This window comes from Argiope bruennichi, chromosome 1 (genome assembly GCF_947563725.1).
Source record: "Argiope bruennichi chromosome 1, qqArgBrue1.1, whole genome shotgun sequence".
NCBI lineage: Eukaryota > Metazoa > Arthropoda > Arachnida > Araneae > Araneidae > Argiope > Argiope bruennichi.
This window is the reverse complement of record NC_079151.1, coordinates 4,335,870-4,357,832: the sequence shown is the minus strand read 5'-3', so window position 1 is coordinate 4,357,832 and position 21,963 is coordinate 4,335,870. Positions and strand designations below refer to the sequence as shown.

General features: G+C 27.6%; 1 protein-coding gene across 2 annotated transcripts in view; it reads right to left on the bottom strand.

The window, feature by feature from the left end:
- Positions 1 to 2,418: 2,418 nt before the first annotated feature.
- Positions 2,419 to 21,963, bottom strand: part of LOC129979368 (uncharacterized) — a 43,558-nt gene continuing 24,013 nt past the window's right edge. For both annotated transcript variants that reach the window (XM_056090707.1, XM_056090709.1), the window contains exons 8-17: positions 17,251 to 17,431; positions 16,825 to 16,986; positions 15,199 to 15,256; positions 13,592 to 13,720; positions 11,314 to 11,494; positions 10,948 to 11,118; positions 6,526 to 6,613; positions 5,067 to 5,175; positions 4,927 to 4,980; positions 2,419 to 2,639 (exon numbers count right to left, since the gene is read on the bottom strand). In XM_056090707.1, coding sequence (XP_055946682.1) covers positions 2,517 to 2,639; positions 4,927 to 4,980; positions 5,067 to 5,175; positions 6,526 to 6,613; positions 10,948 to 11,118; positions 11,314 to 11,494; positions 13,592 to 13,720; positions 15,199 to 15,256; positions 16,825 to 16,986; positions 17,251 to 17,431 — 1,256 coding nt within the window. In that variant the 3' untranslated portion in view covers positions 2,419 to 2,516. The remainder of the gene's footprint in view (positions 2,640 to 4,926; positions 4,981 to 5,066; positions 5,176 to 6,525; positions 6,614 to 10,947; positions 11,119 to 11,313; positions 11,495 to 13,591; positions 13,721 to 15,198; positions 15,257 to 16,824; positions 16,987 to 17,250; positions 17,432 to 21,963) is intronic.

Below are 21,963 nucleotides of genomic sequence, written 5' to 3'. Positions count from 1 at the left end.
GATGCAGACATTTTGTTAAGAGTAGATGGTTGATTGGCTCATGCAGATGTTAGTTATAATCATAAGCATCAGATAATACTGCCGAAAAAGCACAAAATTATCACTCTAATTTTCCAGTATTATCACTTAAAGAACTTACACGTAGGACCTGTCATTATTACATTTTGTTCGGCAAGAATTTTGGACCATTGGAGGCAAAAATATCGCGAGAAAGGTTGCGCGCAACTGTATAATTTGCTTTAGGTGCAAACCTACTCCCTTAGACCAATTAATGAGGAATTTACCTCCAGAGCGAATAAATCCCAACCCTGTATTTTTTAACACAGGTGTAGACTTTTGCGGTTCATTTTTCATAAGGTATAAAATTCAAAGAAAGTGTAATGTATATGCTTTCGTTTACTTAGTTACTCAGGCACAACTTACTTACTTAGTTATTCATCTTGAAATAGTTTTTGACCTGAAATCACAAGCATTTCTTGCTTACCTGAAAAGATTCTTTTCACGTCGAGGGTAATGCTCAAACTTATTTAGTGATAATAGTAAAACCTTTATAGGAGCCAACAACGAATTGAAAAAACTCACTTCACTTGCTAATTTTCCTGATGGAAATTTATCCACGTTTTTGGCAATTGAAAATATCTCTTAGAAATCCCCCCCCCTCGTGCCCCTAATTCGAAGAACTCTGGGAGTATGGGGTTAATTCCTTCAAACATCATCTTAAAAGAACTGTTGCTGGTGCAAAATTATTTTATGAGGAATTTTTAACTGTTGTTACTCAAGTAGAAGGCATCCTAAATTCACGACCTATCTCATCTTTATCTTCTGATGCTTCGAACATGGAACCATTAACTGGAGGTCATTTTTTAATAGGCAGGCCCATAAATTCTATCCCAGAGCCTTCGGTAAATGAAGTAGACAGTAAACTAACCCGTTGGCAAAAGCAAACAAAAATAATAGAACATATCTGGAAACGCTGGTCGATTGACTATCTAAATCATTTGCAAGACCGAAAAAAAAATGGCAGATTTCAAAAAATAATATTAAAGAAAATGATATGGTTTTACTAAAGGAGGATAACCTTGGACCTTTTAAATCGTGTCTTGGAAAAATAAGCCATGACGACAAAATTCGTGTTTAAAAGACCAATTTCAAAAATTTGCCTCCTACCCATTCAAACTTGATTTGCTAATCTGTAGATAAAAAAACTATATATTGTTCTATACATATTCAAATGTTCATTTTCTATTTTTACATATTTAATTGTACATTTACAGTCCATACCTATTTATATTTCTATGTATTTTTTGATATATATATATATATTGTTGATTTTAACTTTGAATCTTGAATTGTTACTTGTGTTGCATAACCACGTAACGCGGGGTGGAATATTACCGATTCGTTGGCGCTCTTTGTTAAATAATGTTGCAACCATGCGCTGACTTAGCTTCAGCGATTAAATTTATTGTAACCCTGCTGACATGAGATCAGCTCTTAAAAAGAATAGAACAGTTTCATATTGAATCGTTGCGGGGTCGGTTGAACCTCGATCAAATAAAAAGTTGGCATTCGAATTGTCGTTTGATTTTGAATAAGATTACAGTCCATTTATTAAAATATTGAAATGAATCAGCTTACACATATGGTAATTTCGTACCAGTCCTAATCAAACGACCCAAGTCATTACAGACTATTACAATTATATGGGTAAGGTACGTTTGCTTGATAGCCTTGTAGCAAACCGCAAAAGAAAAGTAAAATTAAAGAAATAATGGTACCTCTTTTGTCGTCGCCCAAAATTGCAAAATCAAATCTTCAACAGATTTTTAGAGAATTCGTTAGTGCCCAAATGATTTTGAATTTTTAGATAAATAACTATACGTTTTCAAAAATCGGGAATTAAACTCAAACAAGTAAAATTAAACGATTCATTTGGATTCAATAAAAATAACTCCAATGGCATCGCTCAATCCATAACAGCAACAATGCAAAAACTCATTTTCAAAGAAAATGATCGTATAGACAACATCAACACAAAATAATCACACACACCCCCCCCAACAAAAAAAAAATGTAAGGAAGTCAAAATATGGCTGTGTAAAAATCATAAAGCCTCTGTTCACTGAAAAGATTTTAAAGAACTTAACAGCTTTTCATACTGCATTAGAGTGATGATGTTTATGCAATATTTTTATATTCTAAAATAATAAAAATTGTATTTTTCTGAAATTCTGTCTTTGCTTCACTTTTATAAGTGATTTGTCAGGAAACCAGATTTTGTGAATAGGATTTCTAGAACCATTAACCTTGCAACAGAAATTGGCTTAAAGAATTATTTTACCAGAAAACAATTTAAAGAATAGATATGAACTTTTTTTTTTAAAAAATCAATACTTTATTTGCAATAAATCTGAAGTCATTAGCAAATTATCCAGAAATCTAAAATAATAGGACAAAAAAACATATAAAAAAATTAATTAGAAACAGCTATAAAATGAATGTTAGGAACTGGTATTTCAGCTTGTTTCTACTTCCAATGCATGGAACTGCTTTACACCACCAACAATTGTGGAATTCTTGATATAGCAAAACAGAGGACCAATCTTCTTGCCAAGAACATCACCAATTTTGCACTGGGGCTACAAAGAAAAATAACTCTCACTAAAGATTGGTAACTATTTTTAGCTGAATTACACAGCAAATCAAACAAAAATTTTGGTAGAAGTATATAACGGCTAGATTCAACTGTAAATGGTCATAAACATAATTATCAAATGAAATTGTAATTTCTTCTCTCCACATGATAAATATTAAATTGCAACATATATTAAACATAATAAGCCTGAAAGATCTGTACTTTACCTTTTATTTTATTCATTTTACTTTTTTTTTTTTTTTTTTTTAACCTTTTTGGGCAAATTTTTTGTTAAATTAGAAAGAGAACAGATTTCTTAAATAAAAAAAAATGTTTATAATTGACTACATAAGTGAGGGGTGCCTGAATGTTTCTCTGCCAGGTATGTTTGCATCAGCCCTAGGTTCAAGAGGCTGTTAGGGATCTAAAAATAAAAACATTTAGTTAAAACATGTATATCTTTCTCTTTTTTTCTAAAAAACAAGAATTCAGTGTATGGAAGCTTTCATGTGCAAGTTATATCAGCAATACATATTATATTTTGCTTGTTTCTATGATGAGCATATTTCTTAACACTCAACTCTTAAGGATTCTTAATTAAAAAATTAAGAAAAGCTCTCCCAAAATTTAAGTTATGAATAAAGTAGGGCACAACAAGATTGTATTTTAGAAACAGTTTGCAAGTCATATATTCATCTAGTGATTTCTTTGGTTTATGACTTTCGTGTTTTTATTTCCTTTGTACCACTAAACTACTACCTATTTAAGAAAAAAATATATAAATAAATAGTATCCAAAACACCCAAAATTCTTTTATACTGAAACAAATAAAAAATTAGGAAAAAAGAGCTTTTAATAGATATTGAAGCCCTTTGAATTAGGTCTAAAACATACCTTTTTGAGTGTTGTAGTAAAAATTGTTTTTTTTTTTGTGGGGGGGGGGGAGGCGAAAAAAAATATAATCAATAACAACAAAATAAAACTAAAAAGGCTATAATTTACTAAATTTCATTCTTCAAAATCTTATAACAATACATAGTAGCTGATTAAGAAATATGAAAAACAGAGATAAGAGAGAGTATTGTGGTGAAAGCTTATAAGCCAGTTAACAGCTACATTACAATTGCTTTTGTATTGTGGTCATGTTACTCGGCTGCTAACCACAAGGTCCCAGGTTCTATCCTCGTGCATCACAATCCGCCACAGTATGCATGACTATTTAAAACTGGCAAACGTTTATTCCAAATTTCTAATAACAGCATCCAAATGTAAAGATAAAAAAAAATAATGCTACAATTATACAGAGAGATTTGCTTTATATAAGTAAATTTTAATTGCAAATTGCTTAAAAACAGGCACTCATAAAAATTCTTAAAAAATATTACGAAAAAAAGCCATTTTCTGTAAAAATTAAATATATTTTTAATATTTTCTCACATAATGTAAATCATTATCTCTGTGAAGCTGTCAGATTGTCAATCAGTCTAAAGCACTGTGGATTGTAAACTTGAGTTCTGAAGAACAAATATTGAAGGAGTAAAAATTCCAACCTCTATTTACATTTCAAATTCTCTAACATATCTAAGTAAACATTTATTAGAATGCTAGCTTGAATTGATGCATATATATATAACAGTTATTATAATTCAAAGAATTATAATAACTGATTTCAAATATCTTTGAATTTCAAAAAAACTTTCAAAATTATGCCCACTGTATAAAATGTTATCATTTCTTTGATGAGTTGGAATTATGCAGACCAGTGTATAACATAATATGAATATAATTTGAAAAAGCCCTAATTTCTCAGTTCATTTACAAAATTCTGATAATATTTAATGGTTATTAAATTTCTGCCTTTTATGCTTTCAGACATCTATCAGAATTATTTTGAAGTAAAAACGACAATGGAAGCATAATGCACACTTCATGTAGCTATATGAAATTTGATATAATACTTAATTTCATGTAAGCAATTTTTTATGCTCCGGCTTAACCTTACAATAAGTTAAGAAACAACATAACCTATCTTTACGGTTAACTAACTTGTTATTCGATGCCTTTATATTCAAACTTTCCTTCAAATCTCTGAGCCAAAAATTATATGATTTCTTGCATTAATTTTAAATGTTTTAACGTGAAAAATCATTTCAAAAATTTGAAAATTTTCAGGATGAGATATTAGTTTGTACATCGAAAAATTAAGAAAGATAAAACTCTTTTTTTGATGTCCTGTCATATCAAACAGTTGAAATTATTTAATAAAATGATTTATGCAAAATAATACTTACTTGATGAATATCATCTTTAATTTGCAGAATTCTTTTAATGGTACTTGATAGTAGCTATAAATACAATAAAAATTTAATAGAAGCAATAAATAAATATAAACAGGGTTTGACTTTTAAAAATTGTAACAATTGCCTCATACTTTAACCTCTGCCCTCACATGTGGGGAGTGTTGACAAATCACAGACATTCTCACATTGAGAACAGGCTTTGGCACAATATGAAAACAATTTTCACAGTATATAACCGAGCTGAAATACAAATAAATTTATAATCATGATTCATTCATCATCATCTTATGTTTTTCTTCCTTTAGCATAAAAAGCAACCATCAAATGATTGTAACATAATTTAATACTACGAATGACATGGGCGATTATAGATTCAAACTAACATAATGGTAATAAAATATAATGATTTAAAAAAAAACAAGCTAAAGGGAAAGAGTAAAGATAGAAGTTTCACACTTCGATTAAAATAGGATGTTGTAAGATATCAGTTAATATGAAGGAAATTTGAACCTCAAGTCTGGAACATCATGAAGTATAAAAATATTTGGGAAATGGTTCACCTATATACATATAATTTAAAATTTATAATTATTTATAACTCTTAAAAACTCACACACACAAACATATTTCATGTGTATAAATGCAACTAAAACTATGAAGAGCATCATTGTAAAATATAATTTAAAATATTTTTAAAAATGTATTCAAATTAGAAAAATTGTATTTAATTGAAGCTAATCTCAATAAAAAAAATGTTATTATTTTAAATATCAAAGTGATGTAAAATTATTTGAGTAATAATATGACTTGAAATTTAATTTTGAATAATTCTCAACTAAACATCTAATTAAAATTTAAAAACATTTTCTTTAGTAAGAACAATTTTTGCAACATGCAAGTAATATACAGATAGTACCAATCCTATAAAAATTATAAGTAATATACAGATAGTACCAATCCTATAAAAATTATCATGTTCAAATTATCAAAGAGAAAAATTCAAATATATATTAACATAACTACTTCCATTTTAATAATGTGTTCAACTACTGATGTATGGAAAAAAACAAGCAAAAAAGAAAGAATTGAAAATCTTTAGTTATAATAAAAGGTTGATTACATGGGTTAGTTACAATGATATAAATTATTATTTTTTAAAGTAAGTTACAACTTAAAATGTCCAAGTCAATTCAGTTTAACATTTTTTTTTTTTTTGAACCAACAGGAATCTAAAATATTAACTATACAGCTTCCAAATAATACTTTAACTTCATGACAAAGTATTAATTGGAAATAATACTTTAATTTTATGTTATGGAAATTTAAAAAATGGCTTATATCACTGTAATATTAACCAATTAGAACTGCTCTGAAATCATGAAATAACACCCTACAAACAGTTTTCTATATCTCATTTTATGCCAAAAAAAAAAAAAAAAAAAAAATTGCTAAATATAATTTTATAGTGTGAATAGCTTTTATATCTCTGCAAATTGTCACCATCATTAAAAAGGTTGTTATAGCATATAGTCTAACATTTTATCTTAAAAGGAAATCATACTGAATGTTACTTCAAAGATTGGGACTTACTTAGAATCTTGCACCAACTTTTCACTAAAACATAGATTACATTGCAACCAGGAAATAGCATTGTTTTCATCAACACCAACAACTTCTCCTAAAAGAAATCACAGATTTTTTTTTTTTTTGGTGCTTAATACAAGAAGAACTGTTAATCTTAATATATATAAATTACGTGTCACGTTGTTTGTCCGCGATGGACTCCTAAACTACTTAACCGATTTTAATCAAATTTGCACACCGTGTGCAGTTTGATCTAACTTAAAAGATAGGATAGCCCTTTTTTTGAATTCTTAATTAGAATTTTAATTATTAATTAAAAGCTAACTTTCCCGCCAAAAAAATCTTTTCATTTTCCCCACCGCCAAATGAGTACGGCTTCAGTTTTTTTCCCAACAGTCATGAGGCTAGGCTTAAGAGTTTTCGGCTGATTATTTGAAACGATTCTATTTATTTTCTTAGTGTTTGATGCATTTAAAATTAAACATTGTTAATGAATCGATCTTTCAGATTCATTCTTAAGTACTTTTGAATTAACATAAAACCGAATAAAGGAAATTAAAAATGTCTAATCTGCATAGCGTTACCCCAACTGGCGTAGAAAAACTCACGCATTTGCGTTACGTTTCGAATCCGAATGTTCGAATTATTTATGATTCTATCCGAAAACGTTTTTCATGAATAAGATATCATTTTCCACAATTATTTTTTAATGCATACAATAAATTTGATACGTTGCAACGGATAAAGTATCACGATCTTATGTTTGAATTTTGTATTACTGTGCATGGTGGTAATTCTCAGAAATAAGATATTTTATTTGAAAATGATTAATTACAAACGTTTTAACGGATCACTGATTAATATAACATACTAAAATTCTGCTTTTTTTTAATTATAAAGAAGTTTGGGAAAATACTTTTAGGTGCACACGAATAATTATTACTTTTCGTTTTGAATGAATTCCGATTCTTTATCTGACTGTTTACTAAGAAAAATGTTGTACGGCAATAACATTTGTTACCTTCATTGAATTTTCAATTAAATGATTTTATTTCTTTTGTTAAGGATATCGTAAAAAAGGTAAGTGAACGAGCCAATAATAAGTTCCTCTAATCGGATAATAAAAAAAATATTAACTCATTTGTATGCTAAATGAAATTTAATCTTTTTTTATATAAATTATTAAAGATATGATAATAAAAAATGATTACAATAATCGTTTCAGTTTTTCATTTCTTTACTAATAAACTGCATGTACGTATCAAGTTATGTCAGCTATCATCAACTCAGCTATCATTCACTTCAGCTACAATGCTTATCATTATTTAATAAATGTTTCTGAAACTGATTTCATTTTGTAAATGAATTTTGAATTATTGCAACAGACAAATGTATCAATGACGGAATAAATCTCATGGCAACTTCATGTGTGGAATATAGAACTTTTTTTTTTTTTAATCATTCCTTTAAGCTGAGGAAGCCAGAATCTGTATCACTGAAGTTAGAGGATTTATTATACATCATAAAGGGTTTATACTAAGAAGGAAGGTGTTAAGAAGGAACAAATTATTTGTTCATTATTTGACAGTCGCAATTATCTGTTAGCTCCAAGTGATTGTAACAGATGGCGGTATCTGTTGACTGGATTTAGTAAGTATTCTAACAGATGGCGCTGTGTTAAAAGTACCAATGTTTCACATAAGCTACAATTTAATGGCATAACCACCACGTGTTGCTGAGGCTAAAGTATAAGTTAAATTTATTTCGTAGTTAACGCAATACAATGAAATTCAATTGTTCTTACTTTTTCAATTTTTGGTATTAGCATAGCCAACCACGTGTTATTTAGACTGAAGTATAAATTGAATTCATATTATAGTAAAAGTAATACAGTGGAATTCTTCTTGCTTTTTAATTATTAGTGCTTCATTGTTCAACAATCTTTAATTAAAATGCATGTTTAAAACAATCATTCTTATGGCGAAGTTTTGAAACACTTCGATTGGCCATAAACATGCGCGTACCATTGCAAAATGATCCATCGGCACAAATATTTTCTGAACAATTACTAGATATTGGGAATGGTAAAATAGAACTGCAACCAAATACGCAATGCATAAAACTGCCAGACAATTTCTGCACTGTTTTTCAGGGAAAAAATGAATTGATTCAGAGTATTTTTCCGGATATACAGAGTAATTACTTTAATAACTGGCTCAGTGATCGGGCTATTTTGGCAGCCAAAAATGTTGACGTTGACGAAATTAACTTCCATATACAACAGTTGTTACCAGACGATCTGATGTCTTTTAAATCAATCGATACTGTTGTTGATGAAAATAATAGTGTAAATTTTCCAATTGAATTTTTAAATTCACTAGATATACCTGGAATGCCACCACATAACCTTCGATTAAAGATTGGTTCACCTATTATTCTCCTGCGTAATTTGAATCCACCTCGATTATGCAACGGTACACGCTTGGTCATCAAAAAGATCATTGGAAATATACTTGAAGCTACCCTTTTAACTGGAAAGTTTAAAGGAGAAGTGGTCCTGTTGCCACGTGTTCCGATGATACCATCAGAATCTACGATACCCTTCAAAAGGTTACAGTTTCCAATTTGTTTAGCTTTTGCCATGTCTATAAATAAGGCTCAAGACCAAACAATGTCCATTTGTGATTTAGATGGAAAATCCATGTTTTTCTCATGGGCAACTATATGTTGCATGTTCACGTGTAGGAAAACCGTCAAATCTATTTGTGTTAGCTAAAGACAGGTTAACCAAAAATATTGTGCACCGATTAGTGCTAAATTAAATTGAAATTAAAAGTATTTATAATTCAAAATAATAAACATTATTGTCAAAGATTTAAAACTATCTGCCCTACCTACCTCATTTATAAGTTTAAGTGTTACGTGTTTTTTACTAACAACTTTGTAATGTACTCATTTGTTACAAACTTGAATACAAAAAATAAAGAAATTTAAATTTATTTTTTTTGTATTGATTTTTGCTCAATATCAACGGTAGTAGAAAATCAATCATGGAGGTCCCCATGTTTTTTTACAAATGGCATCTGTGTAAAAAAGCACGGTGGTCCCCATGACTGGTGTTCTCCTACCGTTCCCTTGAATAGTTTACTATTATGTAATATAACAAAAACCTTAGCCACAGCAACGAGTGGCCGGGTCTGCTAGTAATAATAATAATAACCAAGCAGAAATCAATCAATTATCAGAAAGCCATGACTAGGATTTATACAAATAAAAATTTAAAATGCCTCTTTTTAAGAATATTTTTTCAATTAAAAAAAAAAGAAAAGAAAACTATTAATAATGATCATTGATTTTAATAAAAAAGAACACACATATTTTTTATTTAAATTATAAAAGTTCTTCCTCCCTTTCATTCAGACCAATCATTTTATGTAACAGCATTTTACTTCCATTTATAACAGCCTGAAATAAATGTATGGATAATCTTTTTTCCACACAATTGTTTCCAACTTTCATTCGTTTGAAAATCTTCCAACTTCCTTTACAAATTTGGTAAATGAACAATAACAATCCAGAAAAAGACAACTTATTTATAGAAATGAAAAGTAAGAAAACATTTTGAAATTTTTTTTTATACGAAATGAACTAAACAAAGGTTTAATAAGCAATAAATATCATATAAACACAAAAATAACTCATAAAATATATTGTAATTGCCAAAAAAATTCAACCACAAGATACTAATGAACTTCCGACATCAAACTTCCATGAAACTTTACAAAACATGTCTGCCTGTGAATACGATAACTTAAAAATGAAAATAGCTAGTCCAAATGAAATTTAGCATATACTTTCAACATAAGAATAGCAGAATGGATCAAATTTCAGACTCAGTTAGTGGGAAGGAAAATGCCATTTTTAATTTCATTCATTAAACTGCAAAATATGTTTAATGTGTAGTATAATGTGTTGAGGGGTTGCACTCCCACTCATTATCATTTACAGAAAACTTAAAATTAATATTTGGCTTCAGAAAGACCTCCGACTGCATAAAAGGAAACAATAATGGAATGGAACTTTTGCTTTGAACTTTTAATTTTATGCTATCTGGCAAAAGAAATTGAAAGATGCAAACATTTGTCACTTCCTACTTGCAATATTACTGAAGTAATGACTTGCATCATTACCTACATATTGTAAAATAAGAGCCTTTAGCGAATGATTCAGCAAAAATAACTTTTAACAAACTAATCTTTTCTCATAACTAATCCTTTTTATTCCATAACAGAAACAGAAAAAAAATTATATTTGAGACCATAATTTTACTTTCCTTCATTCAATAAATATAAAGCAAAACAAAATAAAGAGGGAAAAGGGGATGATCTTTATTAAATGCTCTATCTTAAGAAAACAAAATAAACTTACCTGTTATGAAAACAAATGTAGAATTTTCTAGCTCAAAAGGAATTACATTTTGTAAATTTACATTTGTAAGCTGATTAAATCTTTTTCCACATGACTGTTTCAGACTTTCATCCATTTGAGAATCTTCTGATAATTGGATAAATGAACTATAATTGTCCAGAAAAAGACAACCTATGTATAAAAATGAAAAATAGGAAAATATTTTGAATCTTTTCAATAAGGCTTATTGCACAATGAATATCATATAAACATAAATCTTTTCATAATATATCTTTATCATATCATATAAGCACAGACTTTTTGAGAACATTCACATATAAACATTAATTTTTATTAAAATCCAAATGAAAGAATTTGCTTACAAACCTTCAAGACATTGGGCATCTCTGATGAGAACTAATGAGCCAACAAGTGAAGGTTCAGAAGGAAGAGGAAACAGGGATTCAAGCTGCACAGATTTTGGAATAGAATCATCACATAAATAGAGTGTTTTCTGGAACTGGAATATTATTTTACCAATGAAGGTAAAACGCTGAGTATTCATTTCCTGTAAAGTTGAAAAAATAATATATAATAAAGACTTGGAGGCCACCAACTTTTTAAAAAAATATTTTATTAATCATTATGTAATTACTATAGTGACGTTTTTCCACAGAGGGTACAATTAATAAAGAACATATCTGGTAGAATCAGGTTGAGATGGGATGCAAAAATTGTAATCTTTAATACTGCTGATTTAACATTTTATAGTAATCAAGACCAACATTTACAAGGTCTCTAAAGTATTAAAAGGAAATCAAACATTACCATAAACAATAATCCAGTGAAAAAAAGATATATATATCACAAAAAATATACCTCTATTAAAATAAACAACAAAAATAAAAAATTAAGGAAATAAAACAGGTTGTTAAAATTAAGGTTCTTATGTTTAATTTCATTAATCCTAAATTTACTACATTATTTGACTAATAGATTGAGGATCTCAATACAACACAACTCATAACGGCATTTCACGTCATATGCTAGAGATTTATTACAATGAATTTTATTATAAAAAAACTGGCAGTGAATTCCAGAAATGAGAACTCTTCCTCTGCAGGAGGCAATAAATAAAAAAAGGAGGAGGAAAAAAGAATTTTCCATTTTTCTGTTGGACCATACTACTTTTGCAAGACCAAGCTTAATTTAAATAACCTTTCCTATCTGAATGGTGAGAATGCAAATGCTACAATAAAAGCAATTCATTAGCAAATACGAATTTTTAAGGTTCTCATATAAACGATCAAATGAATACATATACCATTTATTACATTTGTGCAGTAGAAAAAAACCCTGTACTATTCAATAAGTGTACAATGCTGTTTAAAATTTATTTCTGACTGATTTCAACACTTGCTAAAAATAATTATAATTCCAGATCTGCAATTTATTTTATGCTGAATATAATAACCCCTTTTTACCATAATGTTCAAAAGTTATTACAGTTAATGTTCACTGATGCATATATAATCCATGGAGTTTACCAACAACAACTGTCAAATTTATCTAATCTAAATGACAAAATCATATATGAAATTAAGGCAGGGATTCAGCTAACGAACATAGTTTTCATATTGGATCAGGGATATACAATGTTTGCACATCTCACTGGATTATAACATTAACTAGCCAGAATTCCATACACTAAAATTAAAAATATCTAAGTTACAGAATCTGAAGAGCTGGTTGTTCCAATCTTATAATCTTACATCCTATAGCAAAACTGTCAAACTCAAATGGAAAAACCAACCAATAATTAATAAAATAAAAAGTAGTTAATAATTTACATTACATTTTTTACAAAGTTTGATTCTTTCTCTTTTTCCCCACTAATATCAGTTTACTTATTGTTAAAAAAAAGACATTTAAATTCTGCATATTTAATGCAGTATCTATTATAATTGGTTTCAGTATATTCTATCATTTTTTTTCTCCATGTTTTTTTTATTTGTATTTCTTTATTAATATTCCAAAGAGAAAAATTTCTTACAAAGATGCATAAAAGAATGATTTTTATTCATGTTATCATCAAAATGAAATCAAATGTTCAAGAATCAAATCAAAATGTTACAACAGAATGTTCACCAAATTAATCTTTATTCAACTGTCATTTTTCATAGAAAAGGAAGATAATTTAATTTTTAGTCATTAAATCAATTACAAATCCTTACTTATATCATTTTCATAGTAGAACTTTTTAAAAATTTAGTTTAAAAAGGCCTTTTAAACAGTTTTGTGATAATTATTTTGAAATGACACATATATGTTCTTTTATAAAAGAAATTTGATTTTCAAATAATAGATTAAGAAGAATTTCATCAGAAATTCTTCTTAAATGATAATTTCAAAAATATAATATAACAGCAAATAACAGACTGTTATTCAAATAATTGTTTAGATTGGAATAAGTCATTTTGAATTAACTTATTAATGATTAAGTTATTATTATTGTCATTCAAGATTATCAAAAATAAGATCTTAAAATTTGTTTTAGGGCAAACAATTTTTTATTATATAATTATGCCTAATTATCACATACTATTTAAATATAAATTTTTCTAGGTATACAAGTTAAAAAAATAAATCAATGTAAAACACTTACTTCAAAAAGGCTAGAGAGTAGTTGCAAAGGTACAGAACAGAATGAAGGAAATCCTTTTTCACTGATTGCTTTGGGAGTAACAGAACAATCATTGAATGCCAGTTGATGATAAATCTCCTGCTTTAAACACTTTTTAGAAAAAAGAAACTGTTACAAATAGAAGTAATTTTCCATCAACTTCTTAGTGTTAGCATGTGCTGTATTTAACTTTATTGTATATATTAAAATGAAATGAATATGCATTTTAGAACAGCACCTCTTCTACTTTGTATTGCAGACTGATTTCACACAGATCTCATTTTCCATCTAAAAATTATAAGCTGAATTTCAATGGCCTATTTCTGAATTTTGAATTACCATATTCACACACAGAGGAAAAATACCTTTAGACAGATATGGTATAAATTTTGATATAGATTATCATTTCATTGAATGAAATTTGATGTATAAAGATTACACACTAAACTTTTTATTCAATTTTTATTATTGCATTCTTCAGTTATCATCTTTTGACAAACACAATCTTTTTGTTGATAAATTTGAATAAAAATTTATGACAAAACATATATTTGATATATACAAATTATGATTACATATTGAATATTATCAAAAATCTCCTTCTATTTTTGCATTGTCACACTCAACTACACAAACGGAACCATACATTTTTTTCACATAGCAAATTTTAAATTTACATCAAAATTCTGAAATTGAATTTTTTCATATATATACTGTTACAGAAAATTTTCAAAAGTCCGTAAAATCAACTGGTCTGATGTTGTAGGTATACAATCCAACAATCCCAATTTACAGTAAACAACAACATATAAACAACAAATCAGTTGTACACAATTGTATCAACACAAAGTGCTCAGAGAAAACTTTGCATTAAGAGAAACTTTGTACAACTTTTTATACCTCACTAACATTTACTGTTTTCCAATGTCTACTCTCTTGAGCTGAGTTAAACTGCTTACTCACTACTAATGCAAGCTGGTTGCCTATGAACAAATGAATAATGAATGACGACAATGAATAGAACTGTATAAGACTTAATATAGTGCATGTTAAATGTCTACTGTATTTGAAGTTTAAAAAAACTTCACTGGGGAATCCATTATAAGAAAACAACATGAAAGATTCAATTGAAAATTTTATAGCCATTAGTCCTGATCAACTAGCTGGTCGCCAAAGGTAATTAGAATAAAATATATGAGATAAGAATTAGAAGTATTTTAACTAAATGAAAGGGATGATTGTAATGAAATATAATAATTAGTAATTACTCTTTTCCTTCATGTCTATGAAAATTTTCTTCCTCCAAGAAGCAAAATTCAAACACACATATAACGATTTTTTTCCTAACAATGAATATGGTCAGTAAGAATTATGAAAGTCTTAAGAGAAAAGAAACAGTAATAATTTTTCTAACAACTTTTAAATGTTGAGTTTAAATACTAAAAAAATATTTATCTGTACATACCAGAGAACAAAGTATAAGAGATTTAAAAGAATAAAAAATTAAAGTAATAATATGAAATAAGTAAAAAAAAAAAAAAAAAAAAAATACATGAAATCACTATTCAATTTTGAAATTTCTCACTCACTTTCCCATCATTTTGTAGTAGTGAAAGTGACTCTAACACTCTGGAAAGCTTTGGGTACCTAATTAATAGAAATGGATGAAATAAATGATTTTGAGAATTTAATAATTAATTACGTTTGGATAATACTTAAATTATCTATAAAATTATTTTAAACTATTTGAATATATTATAAAACAATTTTTGAAATCTTGCAACTATATGTAATTTGTACAAAACATTTACAATGGTGAACCATATTACTTATATCGATTTTGAACTAAGCTCACCCTATGTCATGCATAAATTTATATTCTAAAATTCAATATCTAAGATAAAGAGAGATTTTCCAGCTTTTTCTTTCTTTTAAGTTTATACAACATCATCTGATATCAGGTCTGTATATACAGTTTCTGGCAATATACAGTTTTTATTTATTGTGCATGGGAGGTACAAAAAACAATATAGCAAACCTTTGAAGAAAATGGATTAACAGAATATGAAATGAAACATATGCATTTGCTTCACAGTTTAATTTATCTAACATTGGAATTTCATTAATATATAAAATGCCATAGGAAAACGACTGCTTTGTTATATTGAAAATGAAGCAAAAAAATCGTACAAACAATGAGAATAAATTGTTAACATAGGACTTTCAAATACATAAAGAAGACTGAAGTTAAAAAAAATAATTAATTGAAATATGATGAATGACAAAATGGATATTATAACACCAGCTGATAGTGAACACAGAGAGTAGAAAAGGAGTTAAAGTGCCCTTAATTTATAAAAAACATTAACAAATTGTTATAAAGGGCCCAGGGAGAAGAATTTTGCAATGGGGATTCATCCAAGTGATAGAAGAAAAAGAAACGTTATGAAAGACAATAAAAAATTCACACTTCTTGGAGTTATATCAATAATTATCCCAAGTAAAAATTATCAATTATTCTTAAAAAAATAATTATAACTTATGAACTACTTATACATACTTGTACCTACTTATGAACTACTAGAAAAAATCTTTCCAATTTCCATTAATTTTAGTTTTCCATTTTAATTAATATTTAGCTACAATAATATTATTATAATATTTAATTTTATATAAATTACACAAACTTTCAAAATATTAACGATATTTAACCAAATTTTTCTACTGAAAATTAACTATGATGAATATAATATGACCATATGTGTAACATATTAATGATGCAGCCCGTAATCTGGTAAAGACTTATAATATGAGGCAAACCAATTTAGTTATTATGTAAAGATGTTATATCATAGAAAAATGAACACTAAAAGATCAATATTAAATCATTGCAAAAATAGCATACATATATAAAAAGCAAACCTAACTAATTTAACAATAAAACATGAAAAAGAAAAAAGGCATTATACCATTAAAATATTTTAGTATTAAGGAAAAGATAAACTAAAATATGCTTATAATTGATTGAAATTAAATTTCAAAATATTTTAAACTTATTTTAAAGAACAACAAAAGCTAGACAGATTGGAAAGGCAAAGTTTTGGATAGCAATATATATTAGTATAAGCAAATAGTATAATCATTTTGATTAATTTAATAACAAAGTTTACTCATAATACACAGTGCTTACTATATTAAAAACCAACAAATCTTACTTTTTCAAGCACAATCTGTTAACTGAATAAAGATTCTGAAATTCATAGCATTTCCCCTCAGCTTGCAAAATGAATTCTTTCCAAAACTGAGGTAAAAAATGGGTTGAAGAAAGAACTAGCTCATAAAATAATCCATTTTGATCTTGTATAAGTAATGAATACCTAGAATATTGTAAAATTAATAAAACATTCAAATATACATTAAAGTACTGAAGCAATCAAAAGTATAAAATTCCATTTTTAGAATTATTGGGGCTTTCAATTTATAGAATTTATGGTCGAAACTGGAAATATACATGTATTCCACACAATATTTAATATTTTCATAACATTAATATAACATTTCAGGAACTTTTAGAAAGTATATTTTGAGCCAATGTGAAAAAAAAAGTTATTTTATAAATTTATACTACAATGATTCTTTACCTACAATAATTAGTTATGCTTGCAAAAGGAAATATGTTTTTGTTAGTTCCTTCAACCTTCCATATTCTTTGAATTCTGGCACACAATGATTTAGGCTGCTTCCAATGGTAAAAATTTTCATCAAAACAGTTGGAGGCTTGATAGGAGGTTATTGTTGAGGATGAAGACATTGGTAACAATCCTAGAAGAAAAAAAGGATAAATATTAATTACCAAATCAATACCAGAAAAAAACAATTTCATTAAAAAAATCTATATCTAAAAAATTATAAAAATAAAGTTTTGCGTACATGGCAACAAATCTGTCTAGATAGGTGAATCTGATTTTTAAATAAAAATGAAAGTAATTGAGTTATCTACAATAAAGTTTCTGAAACTTCACCTATTCATAAATCCTATAAAGAAAGCAAAAAAGTTTAGTAGTCCATTCTCACCAAAATTTTTCCAAATTCTAAAACTGGAAAATAAATAATACAAAACATGTTTTGCAGCCAGGTGTATCTTTTTAAGTAACATTGCAGATGATTCATAAATCTGGCATTTTCCAATCCAGATTAATAAAAAAGTGAATTACTTGCAATAAGTCACAGGTTCATTTTTTAGAAAAAAAAATCAATCCATATAATTAAATTTTTTAATACAATATATATACTTCACTACCTTTTCAAGAGCAAGGAATTAGCAATAATTGGAATAAAATTCATGAATAAATATTTAACCTTTTTAGGAACTCTTTTCTAACTATTCTTGCCAATAAATGTAAAAAAGGCTAAAAAGAGGGTTTTTTTTTTTTTTTTTTTTTTTTTAAATTCTTTATTAGCTTTTTTTCTACTGTCTGCTATGTTCCATATTCAGAAATTCAACCTTACTATTTTTGCACAAATCCCATTTTATAAGAAAAGGAATTATGAATCCTTAATGTTTTTTTTTAAAATTATGATCAATGTTATTTTTGTTGCTATTACTATCTAGATTATTTGACATCTCTAAAATTTGTTTTTCTCAAGATTAGGGTTATTAATAAAAATATGAATGACTGTGTAAGTAGAATTTGGTTTTCTTATCTTCACCACTCTTTATTTTTCCCTGTATTTTTTCCCCCTTCTTCTTCTTTTTCTGCACAATGTTTGCAAGGATTTCCATGAAATCTCTTTGTCACATTTTCATATGAAAATGCTTGCCTTTAAAGCATGTTCTTTTGATATAATTGCCCAGTCCGTTAATAGAAAATTTTCAATATCTCAATGAAGTGTTTTACAAGTATAACAAAAAAATGATTAATTTTAAATTAAAAGCACATTTGCAATTAGCTTTTATCTTCTCAATTTCCAAAGATTTTATTTATATAATATTTACAAAACTCTAATAAAAGTATTTTTTTGTAATATTTATAATACATTGATAAATTGCTTGAAAATATTAAGAAAGAAACTAAAATAAAATTATACTTCAACAGTAGATACTGCTTAATCTGTCGATTATTGCAACATATTATAATTTTAATGCAATTAATTGAAAATTTTAGAAATATTTAAAAATTATCCTTATTTAACTTTAAGATTTAAATTAGATATACAACAGGCAATAACGAAACAATCCTATTTTTTTTAAAAAACAAAATAACAGTACTTTGGACTAACAGTAAATTTAGGACTTTGTGAACATATTTTTTAAATCATTTTTTTTTAATGATTTTATGTTGATTTCAAACATTTCTTCATTCTGTGAATGATCACACTATTTTCTGTGAGTTACAATATCTATCAAAAAGTAGCTCAATAAAAAAATATAAAGTGACTTCAAAAATTATATAACTTTATGCAGAAATAAAAACAGAAATTTGAGAAAAATTTAACATGTCAATATTCACATAAATCTTGTTACGTTTGGAATAAAAATAAATTTTACTTCTTGTACCTCAAAATTGCACTTCTTCACACACATAAGAATAGTATACAATTCCTTTATTGAATTCATTCCAAAACAGTTTTTACTCAGGTGGGGTGATCTTCAAACAATCATAATTCAAAACAACCCTAAGTAAAATGTTCAGATCAAAAGTCAGAAAAAAGTTATATATCAAAAGCTCCTAAAATATTACGTAATACATTAAAATCTGGACCTATATTTCCAATAAAATTTGTATTTTGAGCATTTAGTAAAAATGGAATACTGTGATAAGAGTACTAAATCATAAGACAGTGCATTGCCTTTACATTCTATTGCTAAAATAATAGCATCTGGATTCCAAGTTGTCAAAGGCCTAAATATGCTATTAGCAGGCAATAAAAATTTGCATTTTGAAAAGAATAATGCTGTACTTTCCATAATTACTTTTAACAATGATGACAAAGGTAAGATAAATATGCAGCATTAAAAATGTATCATCCCTGTAGGAATGTTCGATGATCAAGACTAAGTGTATAGACTAAAGTCTAAAGACTATGTGCGATAGCTGACAAGCGGGATGAAAATGGAGAGGTTGGAAACCTTGGCCGACGACAATTCATTTGTTGAATAGCTAAAGGAATAATTAGTTAAACTTATCCAAAAGTTTTTATAAAATTATTTTTTTTCATCAAAGCTACGTCTATAACTCCACGAACAAATATCAAACATCTGATTAAGACTGGTGAATATGTGCCTATCACTAAATGTGCCTCTCATGGAGGAAATTCTCCATAATACTTGCAAGAAAAAATAGACGGAAATTGGCATCATTGCATAAAACTATTGACAATTCAATATGTTCAAGAAGAAAGGCGGTTATCTTTTATTTCGTATTGATAATGCTCTTGGCTGTTTAGGGCGCAAAAGGTTTTCTTTAAGTGAACTTTTGCTCCGGTTGTTAGAGAAATTATTGTATTCATTACTCCAGAGGAATTATATAAATTTAAAGTCATGCTATTTAAATTTGCAATGCACATACGACCTTCAAAGAACGATGAATAATTTGTTACATCACTTAAAATGAACTATGTGTCTTTGTTATCTAGATGATAAAATAGTATGCGAGGAAGCTTTTGAAGACAACATCACAATTAGTAAGGACTATTCTTGAATGTGTTCCAAGATATGATATTTATATAAATTAGAGGAAGTGCATTTTTGAAGTGCAAAAAGTAAAAATATTAAACCATCTTACATTCAATAATGATATCCAACCAGATAGAGAAAGTTGAAAGTATTTTTACAACTCCAAAGGGTTTGCATGTTATACAAAGCTTTCTTAGGCTCTGATAATACTTCCAAAGATCGATAAATGAATCTTGTTATATAGCTGAATCATTTCAGATGTCATTAAAGAATATCATTGAGTTTTAATAGTATTCTTTAAAAAAAAAAAAGAAAGAAAAATAAAATATTTAAACAGACCGAAAATAGTATTTAATTTGCATCTAATACTAGGAATGCAAGACGGAAATTCTATTACATATGTTCACACGGATGTCAGCAGATATGATAATAGACCTGTTGTAGCACAAATACACAATAAAGCCGATTGCCCCTACAACATTGACAAAAATAGGAAAGAATTATTCCATTACTAAAAGAGAATGACTTGAGTCATATGAGCTATCAACAATATTCGGCTATAAAGAGTTTCCACTCAAATCTGGAAAAAAAAAAAAAATCCCTGTGTTTACCCATGTATATGAAGATACGAGGAAATGTGCAATTAGTCTTATGTTCTAATTATAATGCAATATGGTTATAATGAGCGAAAAAAGGAAGGAAAGGAAACAAACAATTTATCATTATTCGAAATAAAAATGTATTAAAAGATGGTTTATATTTACATACAGACATTCTATTTATTTATACTCTAGAATTTAGCGAGAGAAAATTTATATATTAAGAGGAAGGAGATATATTACATATTATTCATACCTCTAACTGAAAATCACACAAAATTAAGGACTCAGGTGAAATAAAACACAAAACATTTTTGCTATTATGATACAAATTATTTAATGATTACTTAACAAGAAATAAGATTACTCTTTTTTATTTACTCATTTTGCTAATTCATATATTTGGTCATCGATTTCTACAATACATATAAAACACTCAGCAAAAAAAAAGCCACTTTTTTTAAGTTTCATTAGATCTACTAGTAATCAAGTGGTTTGTAGTTACTATTCCAATATCAGTATTTTTTCTCAGTCTTAGATTTTTAGGATCATCAAGCTCTATCAAAAATAAGCTGTCTAATGTATTTGCTTCTTCAATTATGATTCTTTTGGCGTGATTTTTCCTTAACTGTTTAACAAGAATGAAAAGATCTTTATATAAGGAAGGTACCACTTGTTGAGATGTCTGAATTTTTTTAAGAAATGGCTGAAGAATATTAGCAATATAAGCAAAGAAGCTAATTTTAACCAGAATAAATCTATTCTGGCAAGCATTTGTAACATGGCGGATACAAACAGAAAATTTTTACTAAAATCTTTTCTTTTGTATTTCTTTGTGTTGCCAAAAACTTTTAGAGCATGTTTGCAAACACTGACGTCTTCAACCCCGCGAATAGAACAAAATTTCAATGTAAAATCAGAACTTGTAATCAGTAGTTTAGCAGGACTATCTTTGATCATTCTATACCATGCTCTTAGAATAGTATATATTTTCCATCCAAGTTTAGATTTGTGTCCATACTGACATGGATTATGTTAGTTCACAAGTACTTAGTTCCAATATCTTACAGTCATTTTCA